Source organism: Megascapheus bottae, unplaced genomic scaffold (genome assembly GCF_031878675.1).
Source record: "Megascapheus bottae isolate mThoBot1 unplaced genomic scaffold, mThoBot2.hap1 HAP1_SCAFFOLD_176, whole genome shotgun sequence".
Classification (NCBI taxonomy): domain Eukaryota; kingdom Metazoa; phylum Chordata; class Mammalia; order Rodentia; family Geomyidae; genus Megascapheus; species Megascapheus bottae.
The window spans coordinates 107,141-134,845 of NW_028327646.1; the positions used below are offsets into that span (position 1 = coordinate 107,141).

Here is a 27,705-nt window from a genome sequence, read left to right on the forward strand (position 1 = left end):
AACTTTTCAACTCATCAGAGTTTTCACTTGCATAATGTTTCCCATTTCTGCCTTTCCCTTTATTTTTGCACTCTCTATATTCATCTTATTTGTTTGGATATCAAATACATTTGTCTCCTAATTTTACTCTCCTAGATTTTACAAGGATTTATTTACATTGAATGTAAAGTTATCATTTGGGGAAGTATTCACTGGAGGTTGAAGCCAAGGGTTTGTGCTTATTAGACATGCCTTCTAGTTCTGAGCTATATCCTCTAGCTATTCTGCTTTATTTATTTATTCATTCGTGCATTTATTTTTATTGCTGGTCTTGAGGCTTGAACTCAGAGTCTGAGTGCTGTCCTTGAGCTCTTTTTGCTCAAGACTATTGCTTTGCCACTTGAACCATATCTCCAGTTCCATTTTTTTAATTGGCTTATTGGAGCAAGTATCATGGAATTTCTAGGTTGGCCTCAAACCATGATTTTTGGATATGAACATCTTGAGATCTAGGATTACGTATATGACCCACCTATGCCTAGCTTTTGGTTTTCCTTGCTTTATTTGGACACAGGATGTTGCCAAGTGGCCCAGTGTAGCCTCTAATTCATTCCTAATACACCTTCCTATTATGTAGAATTTTAGACACCTGAGTTCTAAGTCCACTTTCATATAACATCGTCCTATTTCAGAGTTAATGCAGGTGTCTTAGAATACTCTGGATTCCTCCCATCCTATATGCAGCTGATATCCTTAAGGATTTTCTCTTCAGAGATTGTAATTACTCCTGCATTGCTGAGAATATTGATGTGTGAGAAGAGAGGAGCATTACTAATCTCCTTCCTGTTTTCTTTACAATGACTTTTGAACACCTTGGTTGGTGAAGGAGAAAGATGGGAAGAAGAATGTTGGTCACAAGGATACCCACCACATGACCTTTCTCTTTTCCTAGGTGGGTAGCAGTCTCCAGGACCTGCAAGGAGAATTGGGGAAAGTGCCCTGAACCGATTTTCAAGGAAAGGAGGCAGCCCTTTCTTACATTCTATTAGATTACATTTTTTTTCTTTTCCTGCAACATGAAGGTACAAAGAGCTGAAAGACTGAATGATTGGTGATGGAGGAATATCAATACCAAATTTCAGACTCCATTACAGAGCTATAGTAATCAAAACAACAGGGTACTGGTACCAGAACTGGCCAGAGGACCAATGGAATAGAACTGAAGACCCAGAAATTAATGCCACCTAATCTGTGATAAGGGAGCAAAAATATGAATGGAAGAAAGATATCCTGGTCAACAAATGGTACTGGCAGAATTGATTAAGCACCTGTACAAAGCCAAAATTGGACCCTTATATATCACCCTGCACCAGAATTAATTCCCAATGGCTCAAAGACCTTGAGGTAAAGGGTGTCTACCCTGGAAACTTTACAGGAATAAATAAGAGACACACTAGGGCTCCTTAGCCCAGAAACACAACATAATAAAGAATGTTTGAACAAATAGGACTGCAGTAACTGGTTTGGTTCTGTGTGCAAAACATATAGCTAGCAAGTCAAATAGAAATCTCAGAGAGTGGGAGGACTTCACTAGACATACAATAGACAAGGACCTCATAAGAAAAATATACTAATGGCTCAAAGTATTGACTGTCTTAAAAACAAATCCTCAAAAAAAAAACCCCAAGGATCCCATTTAAAGGTGGGTTAAAGACTTAAAGAGAAACTTCTCAGAAGGGGAAATAAGAATGGCCAATAGACACATGAAGAAATCCTCAACTTCTCTTGCCATAAAAGAAATGTAGGGCCCAGGAAATTGGCCTAGTGGTAGAGTGCTTGCCTAGCATGCACAAGGACCTTGGTTTGATTCCTCCGTACTACATACATAGAAAGTGGTGCTGAGGCTCAAGTAGTAAGAGTGCTAGACTTGAGAGAGTCCAAAGGATAGTTCTATGCCCTGAGCTCAAGCCAGTAGTAGCAAAAAAGAAAAAAAAGGAAAGCTAAATCCAAACAACTTTGAGATTCCACCTCACATCAGATAGAATGGCCGCTATCAAGAAATCGAATAGTAACAGTTGCCGGTAGAGATGTGTTCAGAAGTGATGTCTACTGCATTGTGAGTGGGTCTGTAAACTTGTTTAACCACTCTGGAAAACAGTGTGGCAATTCCTCAAAAGGCTTAATGTACAGCTCCCCTATCAACCAGCAATTCCACCCCTGGGCATTTTCCCAAATGTCCATAAAAAGTACATGTTAAAGGTAGTAGCACCACCATGTTCATTGCAGCATTACTTACCATACCTAAGATATGGCACCAATCCAGATGTGCCTCAGTTGAAGATTGGATCAAGACATTGTGGTATGTATACACAATGGAATTCAATGCTGCCATCAGGAAGAATGACATCACCCCATTTTTTAAGGAAGTTGAAAGACTTGGAAAAAATCATATTAAGTGAAGTAAGCCAACTCAAAGAAACCTAGGCTGCATGGTTTCCCTCATTGAGGAATCAAGCACGTGTGGAATAATGACTCTATCTTGAGGGCTTTGTCCATTACAGGGCTCTGAATTGCCATCTCAGTACCCAAGTGCTGTGGAGGAGGAGCTACAGATGGATCTCAAGTGGCAGTGCCCATACCAAACACGCTCAAGTCCAAGGGTACACTACTGTGGAAAATCCACTATGGAAAGATGTACGATTTCTTTCATAATTACTTCTAGATTCTTTTTGCATGTATGTGTTGAATTTGTTAATGGTGAAAACAGCTTGTTAACAACCATTGCCACTTCCTCAACTGGACATGACATTGTTGAGTTGACTTGTCATTTGTGTTAAATCATTTTGGAATATGATAAGAATATACAGGATATATAACATCCCATAACCACCCGCATGCAAATAGTTTCAAATGTGAAAATTAAATAAGGAGACTGTGTCTACACACCATCATCTTGTTCTCACAGCCGTCCTGACACCTAACTGGATGATAAGAGCTTTTCACCCAGTTACAAAACCTTCAAAGTGAAACAAGCCAATTTAAGGAGAGCCTGTCTTCAGAGAATATGGAGATGTCATGCTGTTTGGCTTTAGGGAAGATTGGCTCCAGTGAATGATTGCTCCATACAGAAGTCATGTGGTTTTTGTCTTTAAAAGCTTTGTGTAAGCTCTGTGCTGGGCTGCACAGAAGTCTCCCTACAGTCACTGGCTCTCCAATAAAGACTCCCAAATCTGCCTCTCAAGATCTGCAATAGAGCAAAATCTCGATACATAAGGCCACATAATGTGAAGCTAATTGAAAGGACCTCCAGGATATTGAAACAAAAACCATATAATGAATGATTGTTGTCCTTAATGTACTTTGTTGTCTCTCATCTCCTTTGCTATCCCTTGGTTATCTCATATTGGTATAGTATCTCACTTTGTTACCTGATATATTGAATTTATTTGTATTTGGTTATTTGAAATTTGATAGGGAAGGGGGGAAAACCAAGACGGGAGGGGGGTGTGGGGGGGGAGGGAAATGGGTACCAAGACATGTGAAAGGGTATCAATGTATGTGAATTAATACACCTTCTATCTGGCAAATATCATGTAACCCTTTTACTAATTACAATAAAAAACAAAAAAGAAAAAAAATCTGGCTTCTCTGTTTTCACTGACTGAGTTCCCATACAATAAAAACAAATGGAAAACAACTGAAGAGGACAAAGGATAAGTGCTTATGGTCTGTTGTGAAATCAACTACTAGCAAACACAATGCTTAGTAAGAATGCCACAATGGATATATGGATGTCACAAGCCAATGAAGTGAGAAGGCCCTAAGAAAGAAAGGAGCAAACAAACCCAGGATCAACACTTAGTACCAAAGAATTCTCCTACTCTGACTGCCCCATTCAATGAGAGTTCTGTTTCTAACCTGCAGTTCCTTTTCTCTATCAGATAGGCAGGTCAGACAGGAATCATTAGCACAGCAAGGAGTGAGAAGAGGGAACATGCAAGCAGAATTTTAGAGGTAGAGCAAGAGCATAAGTTCCTACGAAGTATATTAGCTTTAAAATGATTTAAACAAGAGAACATGAAACAATGGTTTGGTTAACCAGGATAGAAATATTCATCACTGCAGCATAAAACTTTGCTTTTGTAGAGTCTCATGTCTATGAAAAAACCAGGAAATATCCTTTTCCATACACACTATATAAAATGGTGCTTAGATAAACTGAAGTAAATGGGAGTGCAAAATCAATTCAAATGAATTTACATGGTACTTGACTATGTATAATTTCATTCTTTCATATGAATAGTGAGGACAATTATGTGAACAAGAGCTATGTCAAGAAAAATCATTGATTATACTTTTGTGACTGGGTATTCTAGTGAAATCCCATTCTCAAAGAAATTATAGTGGGTGTGTGTTGTGCGTGTGTGTGTGTGTGTGTGTGTGTGTGTGTGTGTGTGCATGCATGCACATTGCTTTTATGGCATTTTGCTCCAGGAGTCTCTATTTCTTGCTGATGTTTGAAGTCTTGAACTATTCATTTCCCATCCAGCATTATGTTGGTGAATTGGAAATGGCCTTTCAAAGACATTCTTATGCCTTCCAATTTGCACCATCTGGCCCCACCCCTCCCAGTAAATATTATCATCAAGTTGAGCCATTCCCTCATCAATCCATTCCTCGCCATGCTGAGGGCACAGTGGTTCACGCCAAAAGTTCAACTCACTCCTATGCAGCTTCATCTAATACAAGCTTCTGAAGTCAAACCTCGATACTGCAGAGAGGCGTGGCAGGGATAGAAGAGGTGGAGATGTAGCTCAAATAGAAGATTGTGGACTAACATAGAGAGGCCAGGGTTTCAAAACCCAGCACTGTATATAGAAAATAGGATTTTTTTCCTGAACGCAGAGGACTAATGACCTGTGTTAGACTTATATGCCTTCACAGTGAAGGTATTGATGACCAAAAGGGTAAGCTGGCCATTCATGGCCAGCTATCAATGCCAAGTGAGTGCATGTAGTTTCACCTGAGCGTTAAACAATTTCTGGAGTATTGTAACCATAGACAGTACACATGACAGGCTATCAGTAACAGTACATCCTAATATTGAGTTCTGAAAATAAGCAAAAGTAGACTATGTGGAAAGACAATTGCTCCTGTTCTCTTTGAAGGCAAGTAGGAGGAGCTACAAGGTCAAATGCAGATGGCCAGAGTGCATGTATGCAGCTCACACTTACTGGTGGGAATGGAAGCGGACTTCACATACAGAGTAGCTAATGGAGCATGAATCAGTTTTCTGTACCCCACACCTCTGTTATACTGAAAGGCCCACCACCAGATTGGATGGGAATCCTGGAGATCCTTTATCAATCAGATAGGCTGGACAGATAGCCAACAGTGGTGCCAACAGGAGGAACAGAAGCACCATGGAAGCAGAGATGTAGATAATAAATGAGCTTTGTATCCCACATAGCAAGTGAACTGGAAAATAAGCCACAAAACCACAGGAAAGATTGGTGTAGGTTCATAAGGCATGAACTTTTGGTCTTCCTTCCATCAAAGCTTTGTTTAGCAGAGGTGAATATTTAAATGGAACAAGAAACCTCATTTCTCGAAAAGGCAGGAAATACAGGCTTGTAGACTTAGTTTTTGGTGAATTATAGGTATCTGGGGAGGACAAGTATGTGTAGAAATTCACATAGTATTTGACTGTGTAGAATCTAACAATTCAGTGCTGATAATAAGGAGCAGAGTACACATACATCCAGAGGGATCAGCCAAAAAAGTTCAGACACCTGAATATAGATAGAAGGTGTATAAAGATGTACAGAGAACAAGCACCAAGTTTGTGAGGAACTAGTTTGAAGGTCACAGCAGTGCAGCCTTTGTGTGTGCCATTCTGCCCTTTGACAAGTTGGGGGAATGACTGAGACACCATTGAGGAGATGGATTCTTCTACTGAGCAGAGAACTAGAACTCTTTAAAAAATCCTCATCAAACCACCTGTGTATGAAACCCAATTCAAAGGGGTTGTACGCATTTTCTAAACTACAAGAACAAATAATCACCATGTAAGAGCCTCGGCACTAACAATTTACATGACAGCACTGGGAGATACAGGTCTCAAAGGAGTAATGTCCTCAGTGCCTGTCTGGACCTCAGCACCTGCTGAGTCCATGTCCTCGTCATCTGAATGCTTTAGAATATTGAGACAATACCAGTATACAAAACAGAGTATTGGTATCACTATGTCCTCGTGTTTGGTTTTGAAACTAAATTGGAAAGTTCAAGGCTCTGAGTTCATATCTTACCACCGGAGAGAAGTGGCAGGGGGAAAACCTAAGCTGGAGATGTCGCTCAACTGGCAAACCACATGCCTAGCATTCACAAGGCCATGCTTTCAATACTTATCACTGTAGATAAAAAGTATGATTTCTCTGATATTGTCCAAATTAACATTTTGTGTACTTGCAATGTTGAAAATGATGACAATATACTAACAAATATTATCATACTTGAACTTCCTAGCCAAATACCTGGCATATCCATGTACTTGTCCTCTGACTGTTAAGCCATTCTGGAATATAACAATACATAGTATACTCGAAAGCCTGTCCATATCTTGCTCAGGGATGCAATTATGTTCAATTGTGAAATGAAACAGAAACAGTAGACAAAGTCAAAGACATTTTCCGTTGTGAGGTCAAGTACTTGCAACCACAATGCTTAGTCAGTTGATCACAGTCTGTGTATGCTACTCACAATAAGTCCCAGGGTATGACAGAGATTTTAGATAAGGAAGAGTTATTTGACCTTGCGTCAGTCCCTCATACCCCAAGACTCTGCAGTTTGAAATGCTAAGCATCACTTTGGATAGAGTCCTGCATTCCTCCTGCAGATGCTTTTATCCATTAGAGCAGCAGGACAGAGGGCCAACACTAGAGCAAACAAGAAATAGAGAAGACATAGAAGCAGAAATTTAGATGTTATATCATATTGAACTCCTATTAGCACATGAAATGCAAAATACATAAAGCAACAAAAGCACAATGAACACTGAATTAGGTTAGCTAGGAAAGTAATATGTCTCAATCATGCATAAAAGCTTTGTTTGTAGAGTTTACATTTTAACTTTTGCCAGAAGAAGCTTCATTTCTACACAAAAGCAGGAAATAGCCTTTGCATTTACAGTATGTAAAGTTGGTATTAGGTGAACTATTGCTAACATCAATAAAAAACCAAGTCTATGAATTCACATGGTCCTTGACTGTGTATAGTTTAATCATTTAGCACAGACGAAAATGAACAGCCGGGCACTGATGGCTCATGACTGCACTCCTACCTACTCAGGAGCCTAAGCTCTGAGGATCACAGTTCAAAGCAGCCCAGGCAAGAAATCTGAGAGACTCTTTTCTCCAGTAAACCATCAGAAAACTTAAACTGATGCTGAGGTTCAAAGCAATAGAGTACTATCCTTGAGCTGATGAACTGAGACAATACTCAGGCCATGAGTTCAAGGCCCATGACTAAAACAAAATTAAAAAAGTCTTCCATCAAAGCCTAGATATCTGCATGTAAATACACATGTGTATAAAGATATGTAGAGACCAAGGAACTATTTTCAAAGTCATAGCAGTGCAGCTGTTGTCTGTACCATCCCTTTCTTTTCCAAGTTAGGTGAATGAATGAGAAACAATGAGCAGACACTTCTCAGCGGAAGAGGTAAGAATGACAAAGAAACAGAGGATGTGCAATCCACCATCCCTAGCCATAAGAAAATGCAAATCAAAATGGCTCTGAGATTCCATCTTATTCCAGTTACATTGCCCAACATTAGGAATTAGAACAACAAATGCTGTGGGGATTTGAGGTAAAAGGAATCCTATTTCACTGTAAACTAATACAACCACTTTGGACAGCAGTCTAGAGGTTCCTCAAAAAATCCCTTAACTGTGAACTAGCCATAACATTCCAGGACATCTATACAGACAAACACAAGCCAGAACACTGTAAATACAGTTGTGCCTCTATGTTCATTTCTGTAATATTCAAAATAGCCCAGTCTTGGGAACAGTCCAGGTGTCCTACAATGGTGAGTGGATCCAAATAATGTACCATACTGATACACAATGTAGTTTTACACTGCCATTAAAAATTATGTAATTTGGGGTCAGGGGTTTGGCCTAGTGGTAGAATGCTTGCCCAGGATGCACAAAGACCTGGGTTCAATTTCTTGTTCCTACATACATAGAAAAGCGGGAAGTGGTGCTGTGGCTCAAGTGGTAGAGCACTATCTTTGAGGAAAAAACCAAAGGACAATGCTCAGGCCCTGAGTTCAAACCCAGGACTGACCAAAAAATAAAATAAAATAATGTAATTTAGGAGCCTGGAGTGTGGCCTAGTGGTAGAGTGTTCACCTACCATGTAAGAAGCCCTGAGTTCAATTCCTTAGTACCTTATATAGACAAAAGCTGGAAGTGGTACTGTGGCTCTAGTGGTAGAGTTCTAGCCTCAGAAATCACTGCCCAGGCTCTGAACTAAAGCTCCAGGAATGGCAAAAAAAAATCTGTCTTTTGGGGGTTAATGGATGGGCCCAGAACAAATCATATTAAGTGAAGGTAAGTCAAGTTCAGAAAGACAAATGACACATAGGCAGAGAGTAAATCAAAAATACATGGTGACATGAAAAGTCATAGAGGACTGTGGTCATTCATATATAGTGAGACCAAAGCAGGTACTCTTAGAGGAGGAATTAAGAGGTATAATGCCTCTCTGCTTCTGTCTATGGGGAGGATGAGGGAGGTACACAAAAGTGGAAGGACAGAGAGTGAACAAATGAAATAATGATACTCAGTAGAAATCATGTTGAAAATGAACTATGTAGCTTGTAGAAGGAACAGAGGTGAAAAATGGAAGAGTATAAAGGAGGGGATGTCATTATCTAAAGACAAATATATTCATTACCTGACTTGTGATATGGTAACCCCTCTGTATATCACCTATGTAATAACAAGAAAAGTACAAAAGAAGCAAGAAAGCACAACACAAAAAGCTGCCACTCTAAACACTTAAACAGAAAGGTTCCATTCTTGAACTGATGTTGCAAAACTAAATGGGTCTATCACAAATCTGTCAAACTCAAAGACATAGAAAAATGATGAAAAAATTATAAGCAACTACTTTATGTGAGAACAAATCGCACTAATCATTTAGCTGTAGAGAAATATTAACCAGAATGTATGATCTAAGAAGCCATATAATGTCAGAGTCGTATGTACTTTTTAATTACATAACAATATTGCATTCATATTTTTATGGCTCACATTTTGATTACCTGGGATAGACTGGAAACTAATATTCACAAAAAATATGTGGGAAATAATGATGGTCAAATAGAAATCCATACTACCTGTGAAGTGTCTTTTGTGTATATATGCATGTGTACATGCACATGTATATATGTATACATATGTATATATTTGTATATATGTAGGCAAGTATGTCCGCGGCCAACTGAGTACACACAAAGAAAGCCTGAAGTTGGCATGTAGGAAGATCATAATGAGGACTAATCTTACACAGATTGTCACTGTCTATATTTCTGCATAGTCATATTGTAGTACATGCTTGCACTGTTGTATCTTTTGGATTTCTCTGAAAAAGGTATAAAAGGTTATTATTCAAACCTTTCCTTTCCCAGTATAATGAAACGTGGGAGATAAATGAGCACGTAATATGCATAGATACAAGGTGATAAATAGTAATTTATTCTAATCACATATATATGAAATATGTGTGGACATAGGTATCTTTGTGTTTTGGGGTATTTATGTACATATTCATACATGAGAGTCTAAGTATATATTGTACATATTATACCCACAACGCAGATAACAGTATTATATAAGCTATGCTATATGTAATACCTAATATAAACCAGATTTACTATATATACGGTACATATAAGCATATATAACATATATTCATACACAAAATACTCAGAATGCGGAATTTGCATTGGGGAAGTTCATATATAAAAACTGCACTACAGATATCACTGTCAGCATTTTTGCATGTTCATTGTAGCAGGAGAGGTACCTTTTTGATTTATTTGGATAAATGTATATCATGTTAAAAGAGAATATTGTCTTTCTTGTAGTTTTTTAGCTATATTATGCTTTTTGACCATTGCAAATTAAGTGTAGTGATCTGATTGTATCCATGGCATTTCTATGTGAGCTTAGTCACATGTCACTGATTGCTATTAAAAAAACATTCAGAATTATACCTACTTTCTGTTTCAAAATTATCTGATTAGTTCAAATAAGTTGCCTTACTTCTACTTCATTATTTTGTGGAAGCTGCTTTAAAGCATTAAGGGCTATTGCATCTGATGCAGCTACCACAGAAAGTTAAAATATTTCAATTTCTAATATACTTATGGGGTCAAGGCACACAAAAATGTATCTTTTCTCATTGTACCTTTGTGCTTATATTAGCACTATTCAAAAGAGCTGAAGCTGGGCACTGGTAACTCATGCCTGCCATGCTAGCTACTCAGGAGACTGAAATCTGAGGATCACAATGCAAAACCAGCCTAGGCAGGAAATCCATGAGACTCTGATCTCCAATTAATCACCAGAAAAACGGAAGTGGCACTGAAACTCGAAGTGTTAGAGCCCCTAGCCTTGAGGAGAAGAGCTCAGGTGTCCAGGCCCAGATTTAAAGCCCCAGGATCCACAAAACAAAACAAGCTACCTATTCACCAATGAGTACATATAAAACTGCTGTATGTGGAAAAAATGAGGAATGAGTCTGCTCTAAAAATGGAATGATATCATTATCAGGAAAATGGATAAGAGAACTCAGCATGCTAAGCCAAATACATCACACTGAGGGTTAAATATCACATTTTTATCTCCATTTTGTAAATTTAGATTTAAAGATGAATAATAGGAATGTATAAGAGGAACTTTTGGGGGAAGGATAGCAGTGGGAGGTATGGCACATGTATAAAATGCTCTTCAATATACTATCTGATCAACATTAATAAAGTCAGAGCAACTGTTGAAATTATTCCAAGAGTGGGGAGCATATGTATGGAGGATACTGGAAGCACCACTGTAAACAAAAAAGGTATTCCAATAAAAAAAAACCAGATGTGTAGAGATTCAGAATGAGAGCTTGAAGTTTAAAAAAAATACCCAGATATTCAATTCTTCTATGAACATTGAATAATAGCAATATTAACTGAACACAAGGGAGTCAAACAAGTCAGGATGTCAAAACTGAAGCGTAATCATTCAAACTTTGCAAACCAGTGGAACATATTGAAATGCAACTGACTCTGCTCAGGTACTGGCCCAGGCTCTTAACTGAAGTGTATGCATTTGATGAAGAAGTCACATGGTTTTCTCTAGGAGGGAAACTTCCCTTCAATTCTGCATCATGTGGAAGTCTTTTCATAGAAGAGCCCTTGATGCTAGGCCTTGTGACAGGAGTATGTGCAAGAGACTGAGAGTGCGCAATCACCAAGGAAATTCCTTCAATGGCCTCCTTCGTGCTGTCCACAGTCCTGTGAAGTTTGCCAAGGACAAATACCAGCATTTCATTATTCAATAAAGAATGCCTAAGGAACTCGAATTTCTGAGGACCAGGACAAAAGAATAAATGAAAAATGCCTTTGCATGCATTTACTGTCAGCAATAATGGAAAAGTATGACAACATGGCTGAATGCTAAGGAATTGTGAACAAACAAATTTTTATGAGTATTTTTCAGGTATTGATCAAAAAATTTGTTAACTACGCATGTTAAATTTTACAATACTATACATAGAAGTAGTTATTGAAAGTAAGTGAGTAGGAACATATAAAATTATCATATACAAAATATTATTCCTGGCAGCATCAACAAATACTATATTCAAAAATTTTGCCTTACAATGAGATCTCAGTATATTCTAATTTTAGGAAGTCATTATAATTATGAGTTAAGAAATTTGCCTTTAATTATTACATATATCATTGGTAAAATAACTTATCCCCAACTGTGAACACTACAAAAACACACCTTTAAGCACCTGAGAGGGGAGTCAGAAAGCTATGAAGTTGTATGTATAGATCTAAATGCTGTTCAAGAATTTCCATATAGACTGGCACATACCTCAAAATAACAAAATTCTCCTTCTTGCTCTTCACACTGTAATTGTGATAATATATTCTTTGCTTTTTTCTTGTTCCTTTTCTCGGCATTTGCACGTATTTTCCAAATATATTCTCATATGTATTTTACATTGACTTTTTTTAAAGTTGTGGAGATCATTACATAAATGAAGTGCATTCTGGGTGAAATAGACAACCTGAAAAAAAACAGTAAAAAGGCTATCTCAGTTTTTTAACCATAAAGGAACACATGTATCCATATTTTCTCATTCACTCTTCTGTCCAAGTGCATAAAAAGACTCTACTCCATGAAACCACTGCATGAAGCTTTGCAGATCAATGAGTTACATCCCTGTTCTGGGTTAGCTTAGAGCCTAGGGAAGTTGAAAGGCAGTAAAATGACCACTGTCTGAATAGGGACTTTTCCTCCTTCTGGCTACCATCTCAGGAACAAAGGAAATTTAAATCTTTCTCAACATCTTCATTGGAAGGGGTGCTAGAGCTAAAATTCTTTGTGGACAGATACCTTGTCCATCATGTCAATACAATGCCAAAATGCATAGTTTGTTCACCGGTGGTGTCTCCATAGGTTAATATTCAGAAAAGGAAACTGATTCAGTTTTGAATATATAACACAATTTTAACATGGCATGAAGCCATGATTCTAAGTTCCTATTGTATATATGGGTTCCTGGCTTTCTTCCATGTGGTTATCGTGCATATTGATTCTTTTATCTGTGTATCCGATGTGAATCTATGCTGAGCTATATTTAAATTAGCCAATAAACATTTGATTTTATTTTCTGATCCAATTCATTAAAATGAAATATTCTGTTTTTTTGTGATATTAAACACCCTTCTCAAACACCTCTCAGACACAACTAGTTGGATTATGTCAGATTCTTCACTCGCTCAATCCACATACTGAAGTTCACAGCACAGCACACGATATATGTCTGCCCAAATCTTTGGCACTAATGATTTTAATATGAACTTATGAATTTGAAACCTCTGAGAATTATCGAATTCGAAAGAAGCTAAGAGTTAGTAACAAAATAGGATTCACAATTCAGAATGCTTAGTCTTCGATTGGGATTTAAACTTTTATCACATGAGGCATATATACTTATTTTTTTATTTTTCTTGGATGTAGGACCTGAATTCTGGGCCTGGGTGTTTCCTTGAGCTGCTCAGCCCAAGGCTACTGCCCTACCCCTTGAACCACAGCACCACCTCCATTTTTCTGGTGGTTAATTGGAGATAAGTGTCTTATGGATATTAGGGCCAGGGCTGGCTTTGAATCCTGATCCTCAGATCTCAGCCTCCTGACTAGGTAGGATTATAGGCATGAGACACCGTGCCCAGCTACATGAGGCATATTTATTATCAGAAGCACAAATCATAATCATCCATTTTGAGTATAACTCTAAGTATCATATTGAATATAAGATATTGACATTTCTAAGGAGTGTCCCAATATTCATATTTATGAAATGAATTATAGAGCACTTAATGCTTTGTCCCACTGATTGTTTAGAGTAACCTGGGATATAAATTCCTTTGGCTATATTATTGAAAATACAAAGACACCTTGTAGGAGAAGATAGAATGTAAATAATGAACATACCAAAGGTTATGCTCTCTCACACATATCTTGCCCTTCTGCTGTATTAGACTGAGTCATGTCCTGCCGAGAAAACCATTATCTTTTATCAGTCTCACCTACTAAAATCAGATAAATCATGGTATTTAGAGCAAAAGAAAATTTGATCCTTAAAGAAGCAAAAGTGCAAATCCTCAAGTATTCAAAGTAACCAAGAGCAGGGGCCAGGAGTTTGGCCTAGCGGTTAAAGTGCTTGCCTAGCATGCATGAAGACCCGGGATCGATTCCTCGGTACCACATACATAGAAAAAAGTCAGAAGTGGTCCTGAGACTCAAGTGGTAGAGCTGTAGCCTTGAGAAAGTCCAAGGACAGTGCTCAGGCCCTGAGCTCAAACCCAGGACTGGCAAAAAAAAAAATGTCTTCTAGGGCTGGGAGTTTGGCCTAGTGGTAGAGTGCTTGCCTAGCTTGCGCGAAGACCCTGGTTCGATTCCTCAGTAACACATACATAGATCAAAGCCAGAAATGGTGCTGAGACTCAAGTGGTAGAGTTCTAGCCTTGAGAAAATCCAAGGACAGTGCTTAGGCCCTGAGCTCAAGCCCAGCACTGGCAAAAAAAAAGTAAACAGTAGGGCCAGGAGCAGGAGTGGATAGTGAAACTCATTACGAAGCCCCATTCTGTGGCTTGCTCCACTGATCCTATTCAGAGAGCTTGATGACTTAAAAAATTATCAATTCACAAGGTCACTTTGACCTGTAATGAAAAAGGCAAATGCAGTGTACTACTTTAATTATTCTGTGGATCTACTTCTAAGCTTACCTTTATTAGCTATCATTTTGATTGACCATTTAACATAACAGTAAATCTGTTGAGAAAATTTCCATTAAATGACTTTTTAGAAGTAAATTGGACTACTTACCTTGCCCTCGTGCCTTCACTGGAGTTTGTATCCTTAGTTCTTCAGCCTCAGAGGACTGAGCAGCACACGTCTTCAAAAGAACTAAGCAAGGAGTCTGCAGAATAATGGGATGAACAATGAGCCAGTGGGAGATGTGGAGATCACATTCTGACAAGATGCTTGAACTTCCTCTCTTAGCAGGAATGGGACAGGAAAATGTGAGAAACATGTATATGACATGAAAGATCATGAATAGAGGGGCTGATACATGACTTGTATGGCCAGTATGTCTTTTTAGGAGCCATTGACCAGGAATCCAAACACCTATGTCCAGGCACAACTTCCTGACACACAGAGTGATAGCTAGGGTGCACAGTTCAACCAGGAATATATTGGGAATAAAAGCAAAACAGAAGGACAAGTCATGAGTTCAAGCCCCAATTCCAATACCAGGAACTACATAAATGACAGATAGAAAAGACAGACTTATAGATGATAGATTGTATAATCATATCTGCACATAGGTACTTGTATTCAGGGAGGAATTATCTGAACATATTAATATTCAAAGACATCAGCAATCTAACTTGTTATGGAAGTCTAGGAGATAATTTTGAAACTTTTTTTATGGTGACAGTTTCTATGACTAGTTTTTATCTTTATATTCATCACTATTCATTGCTTCAGAATTTTTCTGTGAAATGCTGTGTAACAATTAAAAGAAAAAATAAATACTTGACCTTTCTGACCCAGAGTCTATTAAACTAGCCTCAGGTATCTTCAGCTAATCACAGTCCTTTACTTATGATATTCAAATATCTATTGCTGAAGAAAGCACATAACCCTACATTCCTATACATGTTCTTTCTCATGATCTTTTCTTTTGTTCCAATTAATAGCACTGCTGAGAATTAGTCTCTTCACTAATAACACTTTTCTATGTTTTTAAATCTGCTTACTTAAGAAAGGCGAAAAAGCAGATTACATTGAAATGCAAACTTGCCTTCTCTTGTTTTCTAACACAGTAAGCTTAAACATAGGGCCTAAATGTTATCCTTTCCCTTTTTACAATCAAGGATACCGTTCTACCACTTGAGTCATAGCTCCACTTCTGATTCTTTGCTGCCACTACTGGCTTCAGTCTGATCCTCAGATCTCAGCTTCCTGAGTAGCTAGGATTCCAGGCATGAGTCCCTGGTGCCTAGCTCAAAGAAAATCTTTATACATATGTCTTGCCACTGAGCAAAAGATCAACACAGAAAAAAAAGCCATATAGTATGACGCTAAATGAAAGGACCTCCAGGATGTAGAAACAACAGCCATATAATGAGTGATTGTTGTCCTTGATGTACTATGTTATCTCTCATCTGTTTTACTGTCCCTTGGTTATCTCATATTGTTATAATACTTCACCTCATTATCTGATATATTTTATATATGCTTAATTGGTTATTTGAAATAGGAGAGGGAAAGGGGGAAATTAAGTTGTGAGAGGGGACGGGGGAGGGAAATGGGAAACAGGACATGAGAAAGGGTATCAATATTTGTGAAGTAATGCACCTTCTATCTTATGAATATAATGTAACCCTACTATTAATTACAATAAAAATATATGGAAAAAAAAGAATTGTGCTTGAGAGACAGCAAGGGAAGTGATGACATTGTCCACAAAGGAATGTACTTTTTACTTGATGAATATAACTAACCCCTCTGTACATCACCTTTATAATGACAATAATACAAAATAACTAAATTAAAAGAACCATAGAAGGAATCTGTAGAATAATGATATAAACAAAACGAGCTGTGGGGAGTTGTGAAGATCACATTCTGACAAGATGAATTTCCTCTTTCAAGAGCAATGGAATATTAAATGTGAGAAGCCTGTCTGTGAAATGAAAGATCGTATATACATGGGGCTCTGATAAGCCCTGTATGGCCAGTATGTCTTTTTAGGATACAGAGGCCACTGACCAGTAATCCAAACATGTATGTGCAGATACAACTTCCTCAGACAAAGAATCATAGCTAGGGTGCCTATTTCGCCTAGTATTTCAGTTAGGAAAAAGCCAAAACAGGAGAGCAAGTCCTTGAGTTTAAGCCCCAATGCCAGTACTAGGAGATAGTATCTGCACATAGGTGTATTTATATCCAGAAAGGAATCATCTGAACATATTAAAATTCAAAAGCATCAGCAAACTATCTGGTTATAGGACTAAGTTAGTGGTTAATTTTTCTGGATGATGACGGTTTCTATGGTTTTAGTGTTTCTTTTTCTTTATACTCATCTCCTAAATTGTTTTATGAAAAACTTTTTGCCAGTCTTTGGACTTGAACTCAGGGCCTGGGCACTGTCCTTGGACATTTTTTGCTCAACACTCGCACTCTGCCACTTGAGCCACAGCACTACATCTGGCTTTTTCTATGTAGGTGGTACTGAGGAATTGAACCCAGGGCTTCATGCATGCTAGGCAAGAACTCTATCACTAGGCTATGCTCCTGGCCCATTCTCCAATCTTTTAATTAAAACAGATTATTTTCTTTGGGCTCACCTACAACAATCCCCTGTGGTTTGGTTCCTAGTTAACATTTCTACTAAAAATAAAACCTACTTCCACCCATCACACCGTGCCCTTAAATCTCCCCTTATATCCCTCTGTGCCATGCTATACAACTTTTAATTCCTCAGATGTCCTGTCCAATCCCAACGTGTGCCAAACCAACCTCTGCATTGTCAAGTCCCTGGCCAGTCCCAATGATGCCGCTTTGGGTGCAGCTCCTCCTTGACCAGATGTATGGACCCAGGCTTTTCCTCCCCCTGTAAACTGGTCTTTCCAATTCCACAGTACACGCTGTACTCCCACACTTAGTTCAAAACTGTAAACACCCAAGCCCTAAACCCTCATCCAGGCCAACAGAAATGGGCCATTTTTCTCCCAGTTGTTGAGGGAGTAAACTTGGTGTCAACTATGGCATCCTTAGGGCTATCTGGTGGGAGTCCCCACCAATAACTCGGTGAACACTTACTCTCCTCTGTTCAGGGTTCTCCAATGCCCTGTGCCTTTTACAAACTCAAATAAACATAAAAAAAGGCTGAAGTGGTAGAGAGCTAACCCTGAGTTAAAAAAAAAGCTTAGAAACAGCACCCAGGCAGACTGAGGTCAAGCCTTTAGGGTACAGACAGACAGACAGACACACACAAACTACAAATGGATACATAGAGCAAAGTCTGCTGTACAAATAACTGGCTCAGGGACTAAAGCTTGAGCTAACAGGAGATGGTTTTTACTGGACTCCTTCCTTCAACTCCACTCAGTCAGGTAAATGAACCCAGTAGGGTGACTCAGGCCTGGGGGTGGGATGGGCCACAGTGAGCCAATCACCACAGGTTGCTTCTGATTGGCTAATTGTAGGAGCGTCTTCATGAATCGTCCAATGAGAAGCGTCCATGGCAAGAGGCGCACGCTGCCAGCGTGAGTGGGGCTGTCTCCTCCTGAACTTTAATTCAGTCCCTGCTGTGGAGTCGCTGCTCAGTAACAACTCCCGCCATCCCAGTTGGGGAAGCTGAGCTGTGGTCCTGAGAGCGGCCTCTGGGGCTCTTCCCTGGACGCCAGCGCCCTCCACCCCGGGCCTTGCCCCGCTGCTGACATTTCTCCGGGTTAGACTCCCACAGACGTCACGGCCCGGGCTGGTTTCAGAGCCGCCCGCGGGGTGTGGGGTGCAGTGCCTGTGGATCTCCGCGAGGACAGCGGGGTGCGCGGGGAGCGGGAAGTGGTGAGTGCGGACCCCAGTCGGAGGTCAGGATCCTGGGCGGGGTGGGGGGCGGATCCGGAAGGCAGGGCCTCAGCTGGGTCTGGTAGGCCCTAGGGGGCCGAGTAGTGAAGAGCTCCTCCAGGTAGTGAAGGGCTCCTCAGCCCTCCAAGGCCTGGAGAAGGGCTGGGGCGGGGCGGGGCTGGCAGCGGGCACCTGAGTCCTAGGAGTCCTGCCACCCGGTCCTGGCCATCCTGTCTGCTCCAGAGGAGGTGAAGTCACCACAGGCTGTGTGGGGTGGAGGAATTTATTATTTGTAAGAAGGAGCAGGGGGAATGTGGTGTCCCCAGTCATCTGTCCCTTCTCCTGGTTTTCCTAAGAGACTTTTCAGGGCCAAGGGAAGCAGGGTTTAAATCCCCGGACCATTCTGAGTGCTCCCAAGATAAATAATGTGACTTTTCACCTGTCTCCTAAATTACCAAACACATTGGAGATGGAGATCCATATGCACATCTGGTGGTGGTGGAAGTTGGAGAGATCTGTTGTCCTCTCTGACATGTGACTGATTTCAGGTTTGTTTTATGATGTGTGTGCATGTGTTTGTGTTCATGTATGAGTCTGGGCGCTAAATTCAGGGCCTGAGCTTGTTCACTCAGGCTGGTGCTCTACCACTTGTGCCACAGCTGCCCTTCCTGCTTTCTGGTGGATAATTGGAGATAAGAGTCTCACAGATGTTCCTGCCCAGTGTAGCTTTCAAATCTCATCCTCCTGAGTAGCCAGGATTATACAGGGTACTTCTGCCCCTGGCAACAGGATGAATGTTGACTTTTAATAGTTACTTTTTTTGGGGGGAGGGGGAGGCATGAGTCTTGAACTCGGCCTGGGTCCTGTCCCTGAGCTCTTCAGCTCAAGGTGACTGCCCTACCCCTGAGCCACAACCTCACTTCTCATTTTTTAGTGATTAATTGGGGATAAGAGCCTCACAGCTTTTTAGTGCCCAAGCTGGCTTTGAACCCTGTTCCTCAGATCTCAGCCTCCTGAGTAGCTAGGATTACAGACATGAGCTTCTGTGCCAGGCTTTGTGCCTCCATTTCTGTGTCTTCCCATTAGCCCCTGGAATTCATTTAGATAAATATAATATAGGATCAGAGTAGATGTTGATTTTCCTTCTTTCAACCTTGAGTCATATTTAATTGTTCTTTCAACAAGAGGTGAACTGTTTAAAATTAAAAAATCACAGTTCTGTATTACTTTTAACATTATTTAAATATTTCAATTAAGAGATACAATGCATTAAAACCAATATCAAAGTGTGTGTCTACAGGAAAACTCTTTAACTATTGTAAATATAATGAATTTTAGAGTAGAAGAGATGGAGTTGACAAAGTCAAAGTATTAAAATTTTCAGTACTATTCCAATACTGGTGGCTCACATCTGTAATCCATGCTACTGGAGTGTGAGATTTAAGGATCACAATTCCAAGCCTGTTTGGAAGAAAAGTCCATGAGATTCTTATTTCCAATTAACTACCGAAAAGTAAGAAGTAGAGCCTTGGCTTAAGTGGTAGAATGCCAGACCTGAGCAGAAAAACCCAGGGATGTTGCTCAGGACTGAGTTCAAATCCCAGGACCTGCACCAAAAAACAAAAACAAAAACAAAAAAGGTGGGGGGAGCGGGCAAAATACTTTCAAAATAACATGCTGAGTTGATGTGTTGAGTTGAAAACTCACTCTTTAAATTAAAAGTGTGTGTGCGTGTGTGTGTGTGTGTGTGTGCGTGCGTGGGCGCGTGAGCGTGTGCATGCACATGCACATGGATGCGTTCTCAGGCACACACGTGCTTGGGTTCCTGCATTCATGAGTGTTTATGCCTAATAGCTAGGATAATCGTAGCCGAGGCTATGTGCCCAGCTTGAAGAGCTTCTTTTTTCCTTTTCTTTTTTTGTAGATCATGGGGCTTGAACTCCAGGCCTGTCCCTGGGCTCTTCAGCTCAAGTCTACTGCCTTGCCCCTTGAGCCACAGCCCCACTTCCAGTTTTCTAGAGATTAATTGGAGATAAGAGTCTCAGACTCTTCAAACTTAATAGCTTCTTTCTGGAAGATAGGCTCCCAAACTGTACATCAGGGATTAATAATACCCCTGGATAACCCCGTGGTGCTATGAGGACTGAATGTGTTATTAGTATAAAAAGTGCTTAGAACAATGCCTGGCAGATAGAAAGCCCTCAATAACTCATATTACTTTGATCTTGAAATCACAGGGATCTTGTTGTGATAGGACAGCCTGGCTGACTTTGTGGTGACTGAGTATCTCTCACCATGGAGGATCAGAGAGATGAGCCAGGAATTGCCTGTCAACCTGGCTTTTTCTGCAGTATGTTTGCTTGTGGCTAATGGAGGTATTCTCTTAAAAAAAAACATCCTTGAGGATTTCAAATTGCTGGCTAACATATTGGTCCTAAAAGTTGATTGAGTTGTGAATAGGTATAAAAAATGAAAACAACTCAGAGGGCTCATATTCTCTTTACTATGCTGAAGTTAGATCTAAAATGCACTGGGATATGACAAATGATAAAGGAATTCTAGCTACTCACATACAGGGAGACCAGAAGAGAATTCTCTTGAAAGAATCACAAAGGTGCAATGCCTGAATACCTTTTCATATTTATATAAAATAATATATGTACTGAAATGAACTCCAAGATATAAAAACAATGGACTTTTTTTTCCTTTTTTGCCAGTCCTGGGGCTTGCCCTCAGGGCCTGAGCACTGTCCTTGGTTTTTTTCCACAAGGCCTAGCACTCTGCCACTTGAGCCATGGTATCATTTCTGGCTTTTTCTATGTATGTGGTACTGAGGAATTGAACTCGGGTCTTTGTGCATGCTAGGCAAGCACTCTACTACAGCCAGGTTCCTAGCCTGGTCTATTTTTGTCTGAAAACTTGACACTACTGTCAGCATTAACGTCACCACCTAGTGCAGGAATAGGGTCAAATACTGACTGCGTGTAAGTTAATGTTGCACGATCTGTTCACAGGGCAATGACAGGAGGTATAGCTTCTTCATCCCCATCTTCTCTGTTGTTGCTGATGTTTCTGATCCTTTGGAATTCAGTGCTTAGTGTACTGGAAAGGAAGTCATTTTTCTCAGGAGGAATCAAACATATATGTTTCTGCTTCACAGTGTTAAGAGTTTTAGAACTAGAAGACATTCAGCACAGCCTACAGATACTTCTACTCTAGTTTTGTGATATTTTGAGGTCTGAATCGGCCAAGCCCACTGTTGTGGCCTGCCAGTAAATTCTTCATTACCATCATCAAAGCCAACATGAATGTTGTGCTCAAAATCAGATGAAGGAGAAATCTTTTTACCTTTTTTTGTTTGTTTTGGTCATGGGACTTGAACTCTGGGCGTGACTGCTGCCCCTGAGCTCTTCAGCTCAAGGCTACCCCCCTACCCATTTAGTTACAGCACCATTTCCGGGGTTTTGGTGGTTAAGTGGAGATAAGAGTCTCATGGACTTTAGTGCCCAGGCTGGCTTTGAACCAAGATCCTCAAATCTCAGCTTCCTGAGTAGCTAGGATTTCAAGTGTGAGCCATTGAGCCCAGGTTTTTACTTTCTTTTTCAGTGCTGGAGAAATGTGAACATAGTTATTCCTGGTTTTTACAAAGAACGGGAGGTGGGGCAGATGTTTCAAATTGATTCACTGATAAAGGATTTTGGATTCACTGATGAAGGATTTTTGCCTCTAGTGCCAAATATAACTGCTCCTCAGGAGGTGTGGTGGTGCTGGAGGCTGCTCTCCCAATTTTCTATTATCAGACATGATTCAGAATTTTGAAAAGATCATAAAAGCCAGCTATCATACTGCTTGATATTTATTTAAATAGGCTGAAGACACTGCATATAAAATTGTTTACAAGAGTCTGTCATCCCAGCCACTTGGGACTCCGATGTGGAAGAATCTCTTGTGCCCAGGAGTTTGATGCCATCTTGGGCATTCTTAGGACAAGCAGGTGGCAGAGGAGGAAATATCTCTAGTTCCAGCCCTGTTGAAGAGCTCCAGAGGGGCTGGGAAGCTGCCAGAGGAGGAGCAGCATTGGAGCACGGCTGGGACAGCAGGTATACCCCAAGGACCAGATAGGACAGGTCTGGGCCAGAGTGGAAGTAAGACAGCCACTACTGCAAGTGGTCACAACTGTGAGAGCAGTGACCAGATGTTAATTATTCTTCCTCCTCCCCTCCCCCTCTCCCTGTCCCTCCCTGTCTTCCTCCTCCCTCTCTTCCTCCTCCTCCTCCTTCTTCTTTTGTCAGCCATGGGGCTTGGACTCTGGGCCTGGACATTGTCCCTGAGCTCTTCAGCTCAAGGCTACCACCCTACCTCTTGAGCCATAGCTAGTGGTTAACTGGAGATAAGAGTTTTACAGACTTTAGTGCCTGGGCTGGCTTTGAACCGTGATTCTCATATGTCAGCCTTGTGAGTAGCTATGATTACAAGTGTGAGCTTCCAGGGCCTGGCCAGATGTTGATTCTTAAGTGAAAGGCTGATTAACATCTGACCATGATGGGCCAGATGTTTTCTGGTTTCTGAGTTTATTGATAGAAGGAAACCCAGAAACATAACATTTACATGGATAGGGAGAAAAGAGCTTTGCTTTCTGAAGAAGGCAAAAATAGAATAGAATTGTAGAGAAGGGATGAGAAAAGACAGCAAAATTGGTTCTTACTCTAGAAATCCTTTGTGTATTTTGGATACCGAGGCCAGGACTTGGATTTAGGCATTGTCTCTTAGTTTTTCATTAAAGGTGAGCACTCTACCACTTGAGCTACACCTGTATATCCAACTTTTTTTTACTACTTTATTGGGAAATAAGAGTCTTACAGTTGGAGATGGGAGTTTGGCCTAGTGGTAGAGTGTTTGCTTAGCATGCATGAAGACCTGGATTCAATCCCTTGGTACCACATACATAGAAAAAGCTGGAAGTGGTGCTGTGGCTCAAGTGGTAGAGCTCTAGCCTTGAGAAAGCCCAATGACAGTGTTCAGGCCCTGAATTCAAGCCCCAGAACTGGCCAAAAGAAAAAAGAAAAAAAAATGTAACAGTGGCCCACACTGGCTTTGAAACTTGATCTTGAGATTTGGACTGATTCCAAACTTTTGGTAGATTGTGCGAAGCCTGAGCGGTATGAAAACTGAAATGGACATCTAGTTGGGGTTGGATAACCAACTCATTGGTGTTGTAAACAACAGATAATAGTTATCAAAAGTCATGACAAACTCCTATAGTACAGGTTATTGCCTTCAAAGAACAAACACAAGTGGTGTAACAAAAGCCATAAAAAAACCTAAAGGACAGCATCTAGGCCCTGAGTTCAAAGCCCCCAAAGAAGTTATTCCTGGTACAGAGATCCTAAAATATCTTGAAATCTGATAACCAATTGGAGTGTCTTTGATTCTTTTCATAAGCTGTTTTCAAATATTGTCTGAATGCATGGGAACATGAACTCAGCCAGAGTGCTGCCTCTCTGTAGCATTGGCAGGCTGGGGACTGGCAGCCTGGCACCCCTGACTCACCCCTCTTAAACTGTCAATACTCAGGAAGCTCAGTTTGAAGCTCTCTTTGGCATGAAAGTCCATATCTCCAATTAATCACCAAAAAGGCAGAAGTGGAGTCATGACTCAAGTAGTAGAATGCCAGGCCTGCACAAAACAACTTAAGGAGCCGGCCGAGGTGGCTCACACCGTAATCCTAGCTACTCAGGAGACTGAGATCTGAGGATCACAGTTGAAAGCCAGCCCTGGCACTAAAGACCATGAGACTCTTATCGCCAATTAACCACTAGAAAAGTGGAAGTGGTGCTATGGCTCAGGGGTAGGGTGGTAGCCTTGAGCTGAAGAGCTCAGGAACAGGGCTCAGGCCCAGAGTCCAAGCCCTACAATGACAAAACAAAAACAAAAACAGCTTAAAAGGGATAACACTAGGCTGAGTTCAAGACCCACAGAACTGGCTATCTGATAGGGAAAACATGTTATAGATTGGCCCCTTTAGTGGATAGTGACTATATAGTGAGATGGATTGGGATAAGCCTGAATGCTGTTACAACTGTATTGTCAGCTGCTGGATAATTAAATCATGTTCCCAAACCACAACATATTAGTTGTCACAAGTGATAACAGATAAGTAGAACACAAGTCACAGCCTTCCCAGGTTGTAGGGAGTGTTTCATGACTGGTTGATTTTAAGCCTCTGGAAAAATCTTTCATGATGGTAAGAGTGGAATAGAAGGCGGTATAGAGGAACCAGAGTTCCATTTCCTGGCTGCTAAAGTTTTCCTCAGTGTCCCATAGAATGACCTGTGCTGTGTTGTACCAGCCCAGTGCTAGTGGTCTCTAAGGCCTTGAAGCATTGCCGTGTTGGTTTCCATCAAACCATGAGCCACTGAGGAAGCTTCTCCCAGGCCCTTTTCTTTGTCTTTTTAGTATTTTGTTTTTGTCAGTGTATATGTGTGTATACTAGTCCCGAGGCTTAAACTCAAGACCTGGGCACTGTCTCTTACCTTTTTTGCTCTAGACTAGTGTTCTACCACTCAGCCATAGCTTCAACTTTTTTTTGATGATTGAGATATAAGCCTTAATGGACTTTTGTATCTTGTTTAGACTGGTTTCAGATCTCACACCTCAGCCTCTTGACCAGGTAGGATTATAGGCATGAGCCACTGGAACTCAACTGAAATGCTCTTTTGCATCTACATTTCAGTAGGTTCTATTATGATGTGAGTGGAAGATGGAAAATTTCTTATTCAGGACTTGAGAGTATAGGATGAAATAGATTTCTTCAAATAAATTAGTTGTTTATTTCAGGCTAAATTTACATAATATAAACAAGTGTGGATTTACTGTGTAGGTGAATACTAGTCCATGCTCACTCTGGTGTGTCTTTCTAATCTTTTTCTGTATCCACACTTGCCAAAAGATGAATTACGTAGACATTCTTTATATATATAAATAGTTCTGTTCTGTTTTTGTGGTATCTTTGTTCAGTTTGGCTATCAGACTAATACTGGCTTCACAGAATGTGTGGCAAAGTTCTTTCCTTTTCCATTTTATGGAAAATTCTTGATTCTTCTTTAAAGGACTGGGAGAATTCAGTAGTGAGCACATTTATTCTTGGGCTTTTCATTACAGTGAGACTATTACTGTTGGAACTATTATGACCAGCACTAAGGGGCTCAGGTGCTTTCCCTGCAGGTTTCACTTCTTTCAGATCTCACCCATACAGAGGGGAAGCTAGGATTATAGGCATGAGTTGCTGGCCCCAGGAGATGGGAAATGCTCATTTCCAGCCAGAACTGGCCAAAAAAAAAAGATGGCTGGTGAATATTAAATTGTTGACTAGGCAACACAATATATGTGTTTCTTTTGTTGTTGTTGTTAATAAGTTGAATCTCATTTCTAGTTCTGTGGCTTTTAACTCTTGCTTTTGGAATTATTTGTGGAATATTTTAGGAGACTGTGAACTTTGAGGATGTGGCCATCAATTTTACCTTGGAAGAATGGGCTTTACTAAGTCTTTCTCAAAGGAAGCTCTACCAAGATGTGATGGGGAAACATTTAAGAACCTGGCCTCCATAGGTAAATATTCCCTTACTTAACTGTGAGCTGTTCCTGCCCTTGGTAATGCTGCATGATTTAGAATGAAAAATGGAACATGTAGATGAATATATGACTGTAAATATACCATGATCTCATTGTGCCATGAAAAGTGATGTAGTCTTAATATTGTTTCTGTAATGTTGAAGGAATCAATGGTTTCTCTGTTTGTATTTTAGAAAAGAAGCAGGGACAAGAAAATAGTGAAGTTAACCAAAACTCCAGGGAAGAAAAAAGGTAATTGCACTAAGCAGAAACAATACTGTTCTTTCAAATATTGTAGGGTGGCAGGAAATTTTTAAACTAAACAGATAACGCAAATACATAAGGATAGAAATTGACTTAATCTTAGGACATTTTTCTTTTAACATGTATACAAGTGGAGTTCCAAAATTTGTAAATTCAGAAGTCTAAAATATAACACTATGGAGACCATTTGGAGAAGACCATGCAGGCACAGGAGATACTTTTTAATGGTTTAGTGCTTTAAAAAAAGTTCTTAGTTTGTCTGCCTTTTGTTTTTCAGAACTATATTTTTAGAGAGGCTCTATGGATCTGAAGAAGAGAGTCAGTTTAATGAAGCCTTCCAACAGAATGTAGAACATACCATGAATAAGAAAACTCTACCCAGACTTGCATCTTTCAAAAACTATATGTTTGGAGAAACCATCCTTGCTCCTTCACCCATGGGTATGCCTTTCAGAGCTCACACAAGACAAATATCTTTTCAGTATCAGGACATATCAGTATATGTGGACAGCAACAACACTCATAAAGAATATGGGAGAGCTTACAGGAAATTCCATCAGGGGAAAATCAGCTGTGGAATGCACAATGTGGAAAATCCATTTGCAGCTAAACAATGTGAAAACTCCTTTAGCAGTTTTTTTCACAGACAAGAAAAAATGGACACTGAAGTTAAACACTGCTGTGAAAGTATGCATTGTAGAAGATCTTGCCCTCATTCTGGTATTCTTCAAGGGCATGAAAGAATCCACCCTGGTGAGAAACCCTTGGCATATGAGCAATGTGGGAAAACCTCTTTTTCTAGTTCTCTTAAAGCACAGGAAAGAATTGACACTGTCAAGAAACCTTATAGATGTAAGCAATGTGGAAAAACATTTGCTTTTTCTGGTGCCCTTCGAAGACATGAAAAAAGTCATACTGGAGAAAACCCCTATGAATGTATGCAATGTGGGAAAACCTTCCCTTTCTCTAGTTACCTTAAAGAACATGAAAGGATTCACACTGGAGAGAAACCCTATGGGTGTAAGCAATGTTGGAAAACATACATTTTTCGCAGTTCCCTTGGCAGACATGAAAGAAGTCACACTGGACACAAATCCTACACATGTAAGCAATGTGGGAAAACATTCATTCTCCATTTCCTTCAAAGACATGAAAGAATTCACACTGGAGAGAAACCCTATGGATGTAAGCAGTGTGGGAAAACATTTGTGTTTCCCTGTTCCCTTCGAAGACATGAAAGGATTCACACTGGAGAGAAACCCTATCAATGTAAGCAATGTGGGAAAGCATTCGTTCTTCCCTACCATCCTCACAGTCATGAAAGAATACACTAAAGAGAAACCTTACAGATTTAAGCAGTATGGGAAAATGTTTGTTCTTATTATAACTCTGATTACCTAGAGTTATAGGATGAGCC

General features: G+C 40.1%; 1 protein-coding gene across 1 annotated transcript in view; it reads left to right on the top strand.

Moving 5' to 3' along the window:
- Positions 1-27,705, top strand: part of LOC150039544 (uncharacterized) — a 78,367-nt gene that overhangs the window by 48,593 nt on the left and 2,069 nt on the right. The window contains exons 9-11 of the mRNA XM_090327760.1: positions 25,896-26,021; positions 26,219-26,276; positions 26,566-27,557. Of these exons, the coding sequence (XP_090183886.1) occupies positions 25,943-26,021; positions 26,219-26,276; positions 26,566-27,557 (1,129 nt within the window). The 5' untranslated portion in view covers positions 25,896-25,942. The remainder of the gene's footprint in view (positions 1-25,895; positions 26,022-26,218; positions 26,277-26,565; positions 27,558-27,705) is intronic.